The sequence below is a fragment of the Triticum dicoccoides genome, chromosome 5B (assembly GCF_002162155.2).
Source record: "Triticum dicoccoides isolate Atlit2015 ecotype Zavitan chromosome 5B, WEW_v2.0, whole genome shotgun sequence".
In the NCBI taxonomy this organism is placed as follows: Eukaryota; Viridiplantae; Streptophyta; class Magnoliopsida; order Poales; family Poaceae; genus Triticum; species Triticum dicoccoides.
Genome location: NC_041389.1, coordinates 265,085,415 through 265,100,397, shown reverse-complemented (window position 1 = coordinate 265,100,397; position 14,983 = coordinate 265,085,415). Strand labels below are relative to the sequence as shown.

The 14,983-nt window shown below is 50.3% G+C and overlaps 1 protein-coding gene across 2 annotated transcripts; it reads left to right on the top strand.

Annotated features, from left to right (window-relative positions):
* The first annotated feature begins 7,878 nt into the window (after positions 1 to 7,878).
* On the top strand, positions 7,879 to 11,690 carry LOC119308333. Of its 2 annotated transcripts, XM_037584440.1 has the most exons (3): positions 7,879 to 8,244; positions 10,543 to 10,571; positions 10,687 to 11,690. In XM_037584440.1, the coding sequence occupies exons 1-3, from the start codon at positions 8,183 to 8,185 to the stop codon at positions 11,502 to 11,504; spliced, it is 909 nt and encodes a 302-aa protein (XP_037440337.1). In that variant the 5' UTR covers positions 7,879 to 8,182; the 3' UTR covers positions 11,505 to 11,690. The 2 variants fall into 2 exon arrangements, with proteins under 2 accessions (XP_037440337.1, XP_037440339.1); XM_037584442.1 differs by lacking the exon at positions 10,543 to 10,571 and having other exon boundaries at positions 7,882 to 8,244.
* Positions 11,691 to 14,983: the final 3,293 nt, after the last annotated feature.

Sequence of the window (14,983 nt, the reverse complement as noted above, 5' to 3'; positions counted from 1 at the left end):
TTCTTATTACATCTCATCAGTCTAAATACTTAAGAGTAAAAAGGACGGAGCAGTTCCGCATTCCAAGTGCGTGGCTCATCTTTATTGTGCTCGACGTTGAAGAGACGATACACTCCGTTGTGGAGCACTTTGGTGACGACGAAAGGGCCTTCCCAAGCAGGAGCGAGCTTGTGTGGTATCTGCTGGTCCACTCGAAGAACCAGGTCTCCTTCTTGAAATGCCCGACCCCTTACGTTTCTGGCATGGAATCACACAAATCTTGCTGATAAATGGTCGACCAGATCAAGGGCATCTCTCTCTCTTCTTCCAGGAGATCGACTGCATCTTGCCGAGCCTGCTCTACTTCCTCTTCTGAGAAGAGTTCGACTCAGGGCGTGTTGTGGAGCAAATCACTCGGGAGTACGGCTTCGGCTCCGTAGACTAAGAAGAATGGAGTCCGTCCAGTCGATCGATTGGGAGTTGTCCTTAGTCCCCGAAGTACTGACGGGAGCTCATCGACCCAAGCCCCTGCTGCATGCTTGAGGTCACGCATTAACCGGGGTTTCAGTCCTTTGAGAATCAATCCACTTGCTCGCTCAGCCTGCCCATTCGACTGAGGATGAGCGACCGAAGCGTAGTCGACCCTCGTGCCTTGGGAAGCACAAAAGGCTCTGAACTCATCAGAGTCGAAGTTCGAGCCATTATCCGTGATGATGTTGTGCGGAACACCATATCTGAATATTAGTTCCCTGATGAAACTCACAACTATACTTGCTTCAAGGTTTTTAGTGGGATTGGCTTCGATCCATTTGGTGAACTTATCGACTGCCACCAGCACATGAGTAAATCCACTCCTGCCAGTCCTCAGAGGTCCAACCATGTCCAATCCCCAGACAGCAAAAGGCCAGACGAGTGTAATTGTCTTCAGAGCTGACGCAGGTTTATGAGACACGTTGGAGTAAAACTGACAGCCTTCACACTTGTCCACTATTTCTTTTGCCATCTCATTGGCCCATGGCCAGTAAAATCCGGCTCGGTATGCTTTGGCCACGATGGTCCGAGAGGACGCATGGTGACCATAGGTCACCGAGTGAATATCATTGAGGATCATTCGGCCTTCTTCTGGCGTGATGCACTTCTGGCAGACCCCAATTACACTTTCTCTGAACAACTGTCCTTTTATCACGGTAAAGGCCTTAGATCGTCGGACGATCTGTCGAGCCTCTTCTTCATCCTCTAGAAGTTTTTTCCTAAGAATGTATGCAATGTACGGCACTATCCAGTCGGGAGTGATGACCAAAGCCTCCATGACTAAGTCGACCACGGCTGGGATTTCGACTTCAGTCGGATCTATGGCGCTCTTGGGCTGTGGTGACTCTTCAGTGAAAGGATCTTCCAAAACTGAAGGTGAATGAATATGTTCCAGAAACACATTGCGGGGAATGGCCTCTCTCTTTGAACCTATCTTTGCCAACTCATCTGCAGCTTGATTTTTCAGTCGGAGTATATGGTGAAGCTCCAATCCTTCAAACTTCTTTTCCAGCTTTCTTACTGCATTGCAATAACCAGTCATGGCCGGGCTCCTGACATCCCATACCTTCATCACTTGATTAACCACCAAATCTGAGTCGCCATAGACCATAAGGCGATGGACGCCGAGTGAAATGGCCATACGCAACCCGTATAAAAGTGCTTCATATTCGGCTTCATTATTGGAGGAATCAAAATGGATCTGGAGAACATAGTTAAGTTTGTCTCCACGGGGGGATACCAGTACTACCCCAGCACCTGAACCATTCAGCATCTTGGAGCCATCAAAGAACATAGTCCTATGCTCCGAGTGAACTTGAGTCGGTAGTTGCTGCTCAACCCACTCGGCAAGGAAATCTGCGATTGCTTGGGACTTGATAGCTTTCTTTGCCTCAAACTTGATATCCAATGGAAGGAGTTCAATCGCCCATTTTGCCACTCGACCAGTTGCATCTTTGTTAATCAAAATTTCAGATAGTGGTGCGTCACTTACGACTGTAATGGAGTGATCAGAGAAATAATGTGCAACCTTCTTCATGGTCATGTATATTCCATAGACAAGCTTCTGATAATGTGGATATCGTTGATTGGATGGAGTCAAAACTTCAGGGAGATAATAAACTGGGCGTTGAACCTTGTAAGCTTTTCCTTCCTCTATCCGCTCGACCGTGAGTACTGTACTGACAACTTGTCCAGCGGCTGCAATATAAAGCAGTAAAGGCTCTTTGCTGATTGGCGCAGCGAGCACCGGCTAGGTGGAAAGCAAGGTTTTGATTCTGCAAACGCTGCATCAGCTTCTTCAGTCCACTCAAACTTATCAGATTTCTTCATCAGTCGATAAAGAGGCAAGGCCTTTTCACCGAGACGAGAAATGAATCGACTCAAGGCGGCCAAACAACCAGTCAACTTCTGAACGTCATGCACTCGCACAGGGTGTTTCATTCGGAGGATCGTATCAACTTTTTTTGAATTGGCATCGATCCCTCGTTCGGAAACGAGAAAACCAAGTAACTTTCCTCCTGGAACTCTAAACGTGCACTTTGACGGATTAAGCTTGATATCGTACCTCCTTAGGTTGGCAAAGGTTTCTGCGAGGTTAGTCAATAGGTCGGAACCTTTGCGAGACTTGACCATAATGTCATCCATGTATGCCTCCACATTCCGACTGATTTGAGTGAGCAGGCACTTCTGAATCATTCTCATGAATGTGGCTCCGGCATTTTTAAGACCAAATGGCATGATGACATAGCAAAAGCACCCGAATGGGATGATGAAGGCTATTTTTATTTCATCATGACCATACAGTCGGATCTGGTGATACCCGAAATATGCATCTAAAAAAGACAAGCGCTCACACCCCGCAGTCGAGTCAACAATCTGATCGATGCGGGGGAGAGGGAAGTGATCTTTCAGGCAAGCCCGATTGATATGCTTGAAATCAATGCACATACAAAGTGAATCATCCTTCTTAGGGACCATGACTATATTGGCAAGCCACTCGGAGTGGTAGATCTCTCGGATGAACTCTGCTACTAGTAGCCGAGCCACTTCTTCGCCAATCGCTTTCCTCTTCTGCACGGCGGACCGCCGAAGGTGCACTTTGACGGGTTTTGCCTTGGGGTCGACACGCAAACGGTGCTCAACCAGTCCTCTGGGTACACCCGACATGTCAGAGGGTTTCCATGCAAAGATGACCCAGTTCTCATGGAGGAACTGGATGAGCGCTTCTTCCTATTTTCTATCGAGTGTCGTTGATATATGAGTCGGCACGGCATTGGGATCGGTCGGGTGGATATGAATCGGCTTCGTTTCACCAGACGACTGAAATGCAGAATCCGTGGCAGGTTTCTTGGCTCGGAGCAAATCACTCGGATCTGCATTCTTCTGATACTCTTGAAGTTCAACTGCTGCCATCTGCACATTGGCAATTTTGGAACCTTTCTGGAAGCATTCCTCTGCTTTCTGCCGATTGCCAGTAACTGTGATCACACCTTTGGGGCCAGGCATCTTCAACTTGAGGTACACGTAACATGGTCGAGCCATAAAACGTGCGTAGGCAGGCCTACCCAGAATGGCATGATAAGCACTCTGGAAATCTACGACTTCAAATGTCAACTTTTCCTTACGGTAATGCTTGGAGTTACCGAAAACCACGTCGAGAGTGATCTGGCCGAGTGATTCGACTTTCTTTTCGGGGATAACACCATGGAAACTCATGTTGCTCTCGCTAAGTTTGGACATCGGAATGCCCATCCCCTTCAAGGTTTCAGCATACAGGATATTCAAACCGCTACCACCGTCCATCAACACTTTAGTTAGTCGAGTGCCTCCGACCACAGGGTCGACCACCAGTGCTTGCCTCCTGGGGGTGGCTACACGAGCAAGATGGTCAGACTGGTCAAATGTGATGGCTGTCTGAGATCATTTTAGGTATGTGGTCATCGTCGCCGGAGCGACCATATTCACTTCTCTGTTGATAACTTTCAACCGACTCTTGCTCTCAACATCAGCAAAAATCATGAGGGTGGAATTGACTTTGGGATAACCATCATATTCCTCTTCATCCTCATCTTTGTCTGACTCCTTCTCCTTCTCACTGGGCGGTTTTTCTCGGAACTGCTGGATCAGGAGTCGACATTGTCGAGTGGTATGCTTAGGGTAGATCAGATTACCTTCTTCATCCTTCTTCGTGTGGATGTGACATGGAAAATCGAACACATCATTCCCTGCTTGATACTTTACCTTCTTAGGGGGCCATGGCCTTTAGGTTTTCCCTTAAACTTTTCTTGAGCCACTGCCACAATCTCACCGGGTGCTGCCGGCTCAGCCTTACGTTTCTGTTTCCGATTGGAATTACCTCCACCGGCCTCTTGGCTGACTGGCTTACTCTTCCCGCTACGGAGTCGATCCTCTTCTTCTCCGTTAGCGTATCGAGTGGCTATCTCCATCATCCGAGTCAGAGTCATATCTCTAGTCCGACCAAACTTCAGGACCAACTCTCGGTATTTGACACCTTCCTTGAAGGCGCACACTGCTTGATGCTCTGATGCATTTTCAACGGTGTGATGCAAAGTGGTCCACCTCTGAATGAAGTCTCTCAAAGTCTCACTCGGCTTTTGCACACAATGCTGCAACTCGATCAATCCTGCCGGTCGCTTGCAAGTGCCCTCAAAAGTTCTGACGAACACTCAAGCCAGCTCTTCCCAACTGTATATACTGCCTGGAGCCAACTGAGTCAACCACGCTCGGGCCGACCCTTCCAACATCAGAGGAAAATGTTTCATCGCTACTTCATCGTTTCCGCCTCCAATCTGCACAGCCACTCGGTAATCCTCAAGCCAAGTTTCTGGCTTGGATTCTCTAGTGAACTTACTGACTCCGGTTGCCAACCTGAAGTTGGGAGGAATCATTGCCGCCCTGATGGCTCTATTGAAACACTTCGGACCTGAAACATGCACTCTGCTGCCACCTGGACGATCTCTGCCTGGGTCTTCTCTATGCGCTTTGTTCCGGTCGACTAGGCCTTGAACGAGAATGGATCTCGCATCGAAGCTTGGCTCCCTTGGGTCGACTGGTGCTCTGCGCTCGCCACTGTGGCGACGTCCATCATCGTTCTGCCGAGGCACATATGATGCACTCCTCGAAGGAGGCGTGGGCACTCGACGACAATTGTCGCGGTCGAGCTGACGATCATACTATCCACGGCCTTCACGCCGCAGGGGTGATCTTGGGCTGTGGGCCGACTGAATTGTATCCGCTACTACAGATCTACTGTGAATCCTATTCCGCGACTGAGACACTGCTGTGTTCTGCTCTTCCGTTGCCCGGAGCAAGGCCCGGATCTGCATCAACCCTCTGCCCGCCTCCGACTGGGAAGGTTGGATCGACTCTGCTATTCGGGATGCGGCTATGAGGTTCTGAATTGGAGTACGGTATACCTTAGGTGGAGGCGGGAAAAGCTGCCGTCGACTGGACTCAGGGACCCGCTCCCGAGCCTGCTCGTCGAGAGCGCGCTGCAGGTTCTCCAGTCGAGTGTGCTTAGCCAAATTAGCGAGGCGCGCCTCCTCCAAGGCCCGAGCCTCAGGGGTTTCTCCAATGATGGGCGTGTGGAGTGCATCCATGTTGCGGCGACGAAGTTCTTCCCTTTGCTGCGAAGAAAGGGGTTCGGGGTGGTATTCTTCATGGACGCGCGATGGATCGCCGCCACCATCTTCGCTGTCTTCGCGACGGAAGCTAGGCGGACCACGCGGTCCATCGACCATCAAGACTTCAGCCGCAGGGTCGCTACTATCGCACTCCGATGCGGTCTCCGCGGAGCCAGTCGACAGATCGAATAGGCCGTGGAGAGTTTCGTCGGGCTCGATTGCCGCGACTTGATGGGTGGCCGAACACCGAGCCACCACGTGTTTCACCCACCGTTGAAGCCGCGATCGACCGGATCGCTTGCGGCGGTGGACAACGGGGAGGGAAGACACCATTAGAGCCGACTGATACTGGGTCGACGGCTGCCGGAGAAGGACATCGCGAACGCATGCGCAAAAGTGCGTCGCCCCTCGGACGGGGAGTGCCTCAATGTCAAGGGGAGCTTCTTGAAGCCACACGAAGTCGTCGGCGATGAAAACGAGCGCGCCGAGACGGATCTCGCAGCCCTCAGCCAATCTACCGCCGGAAACCATGATGACGATGATCGGAAAAACTTGCAACTTCACCAACAAGTCGCTAAGACACCTGCCCCACGGTGGGCGCCAACTGTCGTGGTTCTAAGACTGACAGTAGAAAGGGGGGGTAGCTATGGAGAGGCAAGATCTCAGCTATGGTGAAGGTGTACGCACAAGTTTTACGAGTTCAGGCCCTTCTCGGAGGAAGTACCAGCCCTACGTCTCGGTGCCGGAGGCGGTCGATTGGATTATATGTGTGATGTTACGGGAGGTGCGAACCCTTGTGCCAGAGGAGGAGGGTGGCTTATATAGAGTTCGCCAGGACCCTCTCCGCCCTCCATTACAAGGGACTTAATGTATATAAAGCGGGGGCGTTACTGGTAATGCCAACCTTAAGTGATGTTAATGACCTTAAAGGCTACGGAGTGAACGCCTGCCCCTTGTAACGCTGAGTGACTCCTAGTCTTCAGGAGGTCGAGTGATTCTCTGGATGGTCGAGTGACAGTAGGTAGGAAGGCTCCCGAGTGACATGATGTCGAGTGGATTGCACTCGACATCTTCGACTGGGGGTCTCATGCTGCCTCTTGAACTGCTTGTCTTCTAGGGTAGTGATCTTGGATAGGGCGTATAGGTCAGGCCTATGACCCTACCCCAGGTTTGTATCCTCATCAGGCGAAGGTCCTTGCCTAAAGCTGTTAGGTCCATGTAGGCGTCAATCTCCCATTTAACCGATGCTTGCACTGTTCGATGACTCTCTCCATAACAACACACGTTCTATTCTTACCAAGCATGCCAACAATACCACATAAAATCATGCATGCCTCATTCGTTGAGATGACGACGCCTTCCATCACATCTATTGCTCATGAATCAAGATGTAAGTTAGTGATTTTCGGTGATGTGAGGATCTTCTACTATTCCCAAAAAAAAAACTTCACGCGGGTACGCTCAAATAAAGCATGGGCCATCATTTCTCTACCCACACACTTCACAGTAGGCAATTCTTTCTAGGTGTCCATCCGAAAGCACAACACAACATGGAATAAAGTTGTGTATCACTCCACCGTAAATTCCTAACCTTTGGCATAACCGTAAGTTTGCAAAGCTTCTTGCAACACTTTTGTAGCTTGTCCGTCTCCTCACGATGAAGGCCGACGGTTGTCCAAGCTTCTGGCCATTAGTGCTTGATAAATCGATCTTACCGTGAAGTTGCCAAACTTTTTTTAGGTTCCGCACACAACTAGCATCACTATAATTGCGTGTAGGTATGCTGCATATAGCTTCCATATCACGGTTGTACTTGCCTATGGGTATACTGCATACAACTTCCACATCATTCGACTCGAAAACTACTCTAACCTACAAACTCTAGCCGGTAGATCAGATTCTCCATCCCACTTGACGCTAGCGAGGCCGGCGGGAAAAGGAGAAACCACAAATGATTGGTGTCAAGAACCACAACTTCCGACGGCTAGGGTTTGGACCTACGTTTTGTTGGGAGTTATGATGCTCTTTTTTAAAATCTTGCTTACATACGAGAATTTTGCATTATACAATAATTTATTTTGGAGAACTAGCAATGCACACTGATCTCAAATCGTGCAAGAAGGCCAGAACAAATGTCACTCTTCCTCCCTCTTAAGAAAAAAAAGTCACTCTTCTCTACTCTGAACTCTGAAGTACCCTAGCCGGCCCATATTTCCATGCTCGGTGGTGCTTCTATTTCCTTCCTCTTCCACCCACCTGCCATTTACGGTCGGTCCCTGCCTCGCTCCTCCCCTTCCCCTCCTCCCGCCTCCACGCCAGTCTTTATAACCCCCGCACCCGGGCAGGCGCCCCCCCTTCCCCAATCAGACGGCTCGGCGATTGGCCTCACGGCGAGCTATCTAGGTCACGAGGAATCCACTCCCGACTGCCGTTAGGCTGGCCGGCTGGCTTGTTGCCGCGGACAGCCTTGGCGAATCACGGTCCTGATAGGCGCCCCTCCTCCCGGCGATGGGGGGTCGCAATCGGCGATGGCCGACGAAGCGCCACCACGACGCCTCTTCGAACCCTCGCCCCCCGCCTCCGTATTCCGGTACGAACGGCAACTGGTTGTTCGCTATCCCCCTCTCTCCGTTTCTCATCTTTGTTTGTGCGGCCCGATTAAGATTAGGTTGCAATCTATTAGGGTTTTATTATATCGGGCCAGAACCTCGCCGATCTAGACATCTACTTCTTGATTCAGACAGTGTAGTGATCCTTATAGTGTGCTTGAAATAGATTCAGTTCGCGCCGTCCTGCGAATGACACACACAACTCATGTGGATGCTGAAGTGTGCTCCGGCCGTTTCAGGCTTTAAACCAGAGTTGCTGGTGCATTATCCCATTATCTATGTAAGGCTAGGCTTTACATTAGTTTAAATTGTTCTAGGTTTTTACCATTGGAAAAGTTTGTGCCGGAATGCCAGAAAAATGCTAGCTTTGTTTGACCAACCCATCTATTGGGAACAGCCTCCCAGTCTCATTGGGAAGGTATCGCAGTTGCAAGGTGTAGATTATGTATCTACAACAATACAATTGGGTAGTAATGTTTTAGCTGCAGCCTGCTCCCTGAAAAATAGGTTTTGAGTCTCACCGAGGTAGTGTCAATATGACAAAATGCTGTCTTTCTGGGAGACGCGTGCATGTAAGTGATAATTGTTATAGTTGGCATGGTCTTCCGCTGATATAGAAAATTTAAAACGCCGCCATCCCCCCAATCCACGGGGAGAAAATAAATGGTGAAGCAAAATTAAAATGCCATCTTTCATATCTCAATTTTGTATTGGTTGCTTGGCCGCTTCACACCCAAACACAGATGAAAATGGCTTGTATATAGAGGGAAGGGGCAAAGATATAATGTTCATACACGCAAATTTTATAAAAACAGGTTAATTATAAGACCTCAATGTGCTCTAAAAAGCACTGGTCAAGTAATTGGACAGTGTGTTGCGCCTACCGACTAGTCATGCTAGGCAAGCAATGCAGGAGGATGGTGTCTAGCACCTAGGCGGGCGCCCTTTAGAACATTTCCCTCAAAATGGTACTCCCTCTGTAAAGAAATATAAGATCGTTTAGATCACTATATTAATGATCTAAACAATCTTATATTTCTTTACAGAGGGAGTATTATTCAGTATTCACAGCAGTGCGGAAAATGAAGAAGTTAACGGTATTGAGTATTGACGCTAAACGGCTAAAGGCAGGCTTCAACTTTCTCCTCCAAGGAGCATGGAAGAAGGAATGTCTTTTGCAAACCATATTGTAGACAGTGTTGCTCGCCTGCTCAGACGTGGACGCGGGTGTTGGAATCCAACTCAGATTTGGGTGTACGATTCAGCAAGGTTTTTTTAGGACATAACTAATAAACTTGGAATCTGACCTGCATTCGGAGTGTCTTATCTGGCAAAATAGTTGCTTGCCTGCTCAGACATGGACACAGGTGTTGGAATCCAACTCAGATTTGGGTGTACGATTCAGCAAGGTTTTTTTAGGACATAACTAATAAAACTTGGAATCCGACTTGCATTCGGAGTGTCTTATCCGGCAAAATAGTTTCGGGCACCGATGTTTGTTTAACACTATTTGTAGTCAGCCAACACTAACTGTAGTCAGCTGGCCGACGATGCGATAACAAAAAAGAAAACAAAGAGGTATAGCGTCTTTGTCAGATGTGGGACCATTAAATTTTAACTTGCTCCTTGCAATGGTAGGATATGCAAGGAACCCACTACTTATGTAACTGCATTGTGCATGTTTTCTTCAGGCACTAGGACCTCAAAACCATGATCTTTTTGCCGGTGCACGATCACTTCTTTTCTCACTCTACTAATTATGACTATCACTAGTTTACTACTATATAAATGACATAGCCATTAAAGATGTAGTCATATGGCTACATAGGAGCAGACCCGTAGAAGGAATGTTGTTGTTTTAGGATGGAACCCTTTAAATTGTGTTTTGAGTGACTCATTGTTTAGTTTGTTTTGAATTATTCAGTTCCTTTTCTGTGATCTCTGAAAGGATCGCTTTATTGCCGCCATTCTCGACAAATTCAGAGTACTGGTTTGCGCTGGTTCATTTCTCTTGACAGTTGTCTATACTTGGCGTAAATTAGAATGACAGACTATAGAACCCACTTATGCTTGATCAGAGTGTTCCACAAATACTTGAATTCATACTTTATGTATTGAACTTGCTACTCTGCCACAGTTGTAGTTGTGTAGTTGAAAGATGTATCTTTGGTTTGACTTATCTTTCACCCGTATAAAGCAACAACAAGTACTTTCATATCCTACTTGAGTCTAAGTCAGGAATGCACTGCTTCTCAGCAATTCATTTTTTTCTCCCCCAGGATACTGTCCAGGCTAAAGAATGCCCTCAGTATGTTCCATCTCCTGTTTATTTCTGTTCCCATAATGCAGTAGGTCAGGAATCTTTTATTTCCCTGCGTTAATGTGCTCACACCATGAATCTAATATCGTTTTGATACACACAGGATACAGTCACGTGGATAATCAATGCCAAGTCCCATTATGGGAAAGGGAATTTTGCAGTCTTGTTGGTGGCATTTCGTGGCAGAGGTTCTGCGAGAACAAGCACTTTGCCTATATGTACAAGGAGATAGAGCAGTGGGATGACTCGGGAGCTTTTGAGAATTTCCAGAACGCAAAATCAAGGTTCTGGTCTCATTACCATGGCCAACCTTCTGATATACCTTACCCCAACCCTGATCTGTACATTGATGAGGTCGACCATCGTTGCGAGGTCGACCCCGAGTTGGTAGCTGACCTGGACAAGGTGCGGGTACCCTTTGAGGCGGACAACGAGCCCGCCGTAGCTGCCAATAACAGGTGTGCCCAGAACCAGTCAGGGAACTGGGACATCTATCTAGAAAAGCCGACCCCTGAGGTGAACAAGTGGGAGGCGGACAACTCGGCATCCAACGCAGGTTGGGGAGCGAGTCAGGAGCCTCTGAGCAGCTGGAACAAAATCAGCACCGGCTGGGGCGAGGCCCTGGCGGAGCCCGGTTGGGGCAGCTCAGGCAACAACCATTGCCCAGGGAATAACTGGAGCAGCTCCCATGGAGTATCCAGCAACAATAACACATACTACCAGGATCCAGGCGGCGCATATGGCAGGAAAAGGAACAGTGGAGGCGGGTACTCCCAGCAGAGGAACAGCAAGCAGAGGAACCAGGCTGAGAGCCACCACCAGAGGGGCAGATGGCAGGATCACAGGGACAGGGGGAGGCATGGCGAGCGGTTCCTGTTTGACAATAGGCCAAATGGGCAGCGAGCAGAGCGCGGCTTCTGAGTTGGTGGCGGTGAGTGTGCGAGAAACCGTGGAAAGGTTTTGGTTGTATGATAAATGATGCGCATTTTCTAGTGTCTTTTGTGCGGAGCTGCAGCTTGTAATGGTTGGATGTTGCAACAACGCTTTACCTGTAAGGAGATGTGTCAGGTTTTGTTGCTGCTCTTTGTGATATGTTCTGTTTTCTCTCTTCCTGTTCTTTTGCTGGTGAGTGTTGCTGCCATTCCGGGGGAAGATGGTTTGCCACCTGGATCCGGATGGACCTCCCTTTCGTGCAATGTTTCTGTTTTGGAAGTTCCGTGGGTTGTCTAGTTTGTTGGTACCAATCTTAAGAATTGCCATTGTTGACAGGAGTTTCGTTGGGACCATCTCGTCTATGACGAGGCCTTGTGGTTGTGAACGGCGCATGAAACAGGTCAATTCTTCTTTAGTTCGCTCCCGCGAGCGGCCAGGAGCGCAGCCTAGCCACCGCCAGTGCCACAACCAGCCACCCCTTCTCCCCTTGCTGCCTGCGGCAGGCGTCGTGGGGCAAAGCCCGTGCGGCTCGCCGGCAGCGAGGCCCTCTCCTACTCCCGCTTGGAGTGGCGCGGCGCGGACCGGCCGCTTAGAAGGAGCTTAGGCGCCTTGGCGTTCGGGGTGGCGCAGTGAGGCAGCGCAGGTGGTAGGGCAAGCATGGCGGGACTGGGCAGGTGGCGGGGCGGGGCGGCGCGGTGCTCAGACGCACGTCGCGCGTGTGCGGGAGGGGCGGGCAAGCTCGGACCTGACACGCGCGAGCTCGCACGGCGGCGTGAGGTGATGCTTCGACTCGGGATGGCCAGATTTGACCTCGGTGGCTCGATGGAGGGCTTGCTGATGCATGATGTGTGGGGCTCGAGAAGCTGACGCGGGCGAAAGCTTGTCTCCGGCGTGTCCGGAGTCAGAGACGGCGACACTTTCAAGCACCGTTTCCTTCTTGTTGGCATTGTCGAGGTACTCTCAGTTCCAATCTTCGCAACTTCGGGGGAAACTCTAGATCCATGGGATCGGACGATGACGGTGCTCTAGCATCGTATCCCCTCTCGGGGGCTTCGTCTTTGGAGCCAGGCATCATCAAGTGGGACCGATGGAAGTTGATGGTGTTGGCGTCGAGGCTTCTATGGCAACGATGATGGGCTTGTGCGATGTCAGAGACGTGACATTGGTTGCGGTAGTCGGCTCTTCTCCGGCGTGTTCGTGGGACTACCTCGGGTTGTTTTGTTGCGGTGAAGTCGGAGTTGCGGTGGCAGGGCCCCTGTGGCGACGATGACATGCAACAGGTGGTCTGTTCGGTGGTCTTCCGCGGCGCCAACCTTGCATAGTTCTCCTTCGGAACTATCTTTCAGAGTCGGAGTTGTGTTGTCCTTGGAGCAGGTGACTGAGTTTGGCGCAGGGTTTCTTGTGTTTCACACAGCCTCTACGGTGTGGGTTGCGTCAACATTTGTCTTCGGAGAAGTCAGAGTTGCTTACTCGGAGACTAGGGAGGGCAATGAGGCCTGTTGGGGAGAAGTGATGACGATGACACCGATGTGTGATGTTGACGAGACCCTCTATGTGAGGTGTGTGGTATTATGCGTGCCGCTCAATGGTTTGTGACGGTTTTCCGTTTATTAACCGAGCAACTATCTTCTGCTTTATTAATGAGGTGAGGCAAACCTTTTGCCTCTGTTTCAAAAAAGGCCCCCATCAGCATCTGAGATACATGAGGCCCCACCCAACATGAAGACTCTTCATCGTGATTCTTGGCCTTACTCGTCGGTTGCTTCGGCTTCTGTCCCGATAGATGTGACGCTCCAGTCTGCTCTTGGGGGTGCACACGAAGCTGCTAGGTTCTGATCTTCATTGCATGACTTCCTCGCAAATTTCTAGATATCCTATAGACCAAAGGAGGTCATATAGTATTTAATCTTGAAAATATATAGTATGTATGTCACTTTCATCCCTGGGAATGTTCTCAATCTCAATCTCAACCGTTGGTATCAAATCGGACCATTGGTGGCAGACGAATCGGCGTCACCACACCGACAGAGTCATTCATAATGGCATCTTTGGTTTGCTACCTAAAAAGGGTGCCTCTTTTAAACCTTGTGTTGTTGGGCCGTGCTACACGTCCGCCGATGGATCTTTTCAAAAGATCAGCCGTTCTACGAGTCGTCCGATCTAATGCAATCATCCGGTCAAGTGTCATCGTCATGTTTGGAACATAAGTCGTGTTGCGAGAACCCTTCTGCAACACTGGTCTCATTGCAACAATATTTGTAACGAAGGTTGTGTTACAGTTTTTTTTGCAACTGACCCATTGTTGCAAATCTTTTTTGCTTGCAACAAATGCCTTGTCGTGGAAAGTCACCGCATCGCATTGCTTGCAATCATGGCCTCGAGCAGGAGCTCGGCCTGGTTGGGGAAGGGGAGATGGCGGTGTTGGAGGCGATGCAGCATGGGGTCGGAGCATCATAGTTGGACGGCGACGGCCGAAACGAAGCTCCGATATGCGCGCTCAGGCGGCCATGGCCACTGGTCGCGAGCGGACCGGCGACCTTGTCGGCGTGTTGCTAGCGGCGAGCAGAGCGGTGGCGGCGTCGGAGCAGCACATGAAGGTTTTGGCTTCACGAGGAGCTCTAAAGAGCACGGGAGGCAACTACTCACGAGAGGATTCAGATCCAGATTCAGCAACACATCACTCGTTACGGTTGGGGATTGCAACAACGAGTCAGTTGCAAAGTCTATTCTATACGTTGCTCCCGGACGATCTGATTAAAATTGTATCCGACGGCCATGGAGCCGGCGAAAGCACGCGTCGTTATCGGTCAGGTGATTTGAATCATTTTCCTTGTTTGAATAAAAAGAGGTTTATAATTTAAAACATAAAAGAGGCTAGCCAACTTGCTCTCACAAGGCTCCTCCGATGGTATCCTTCGTTGGCCGTTCGATGGGGGTTGACCGGGTCTTTTTTTCGAGCACTGGCCGTTCGATCGTCGCTGGAATTCAACGTGCTCGTTTTTACCGATCGGTCTATCGTGGCGAGGGATGACGTGTGGGCCGGCTGGGTCATTTTCGGCCGGGTGAGCCTTTCCTCGCGTGCCCCGCGTCGCGCGTCCCGTGGCTTGCCTGGGGCTGGAGCGAGGAGCCCATTGGGCACGACCGCACCAACCCTAGCTCCCCGTCCACAGCCACACACTCCTCCCTCCTCCCTCTCACAGCCGCCACACCCCATTCCTCTCTTCCTCCTCCCTCCTCCTTCCTGGATCCCTGCCACCGCCACACCCACTCGTCTCCTCCTCTCTCCTTCCTGATCTCTATGTTGTCCGCAGCGCGAGAGGAGCAGCGGCGGCGGAGATGCTCCCGGCCCCGCCTCTCGATGCACAGCCCGCGCCGCCGTGGACGTCCCGAGCCCCGTGGAGGTGCGCCGCCGGCCACGAGCGCCGCGATGGCTGTGGTCCCGCTCATGGAGTCATCCATGGCCGCCC

What these genes read in the sequence shown, in the direction of transcription:
- LOC119308333 (XM_037584440.1), top strand. Translation starts at nt 8,183, where the DNA reads ATGGCCGACGAAGCGCCACCACGACGCCTCTTCGAACCCTCGCCCCCC. An exon ending in CCCCCCGCCTCCGTATTCCG is followed by an intron (nt 8,245 to 10,542) that starts GTACGAACGGCA and finishes TTTCTCCCCCAG; the next exon opens with GATACTGTCCAGGCTAAAGA. An exon ending in CAGGCTAAAGAATGCCCTCA is followed by an intron (nt 10,572 to 10,686) that starts GTATGTTCCATC and finishes TGATACACACAG; the next exon opens with GATACAGTCACGTGGATAAT.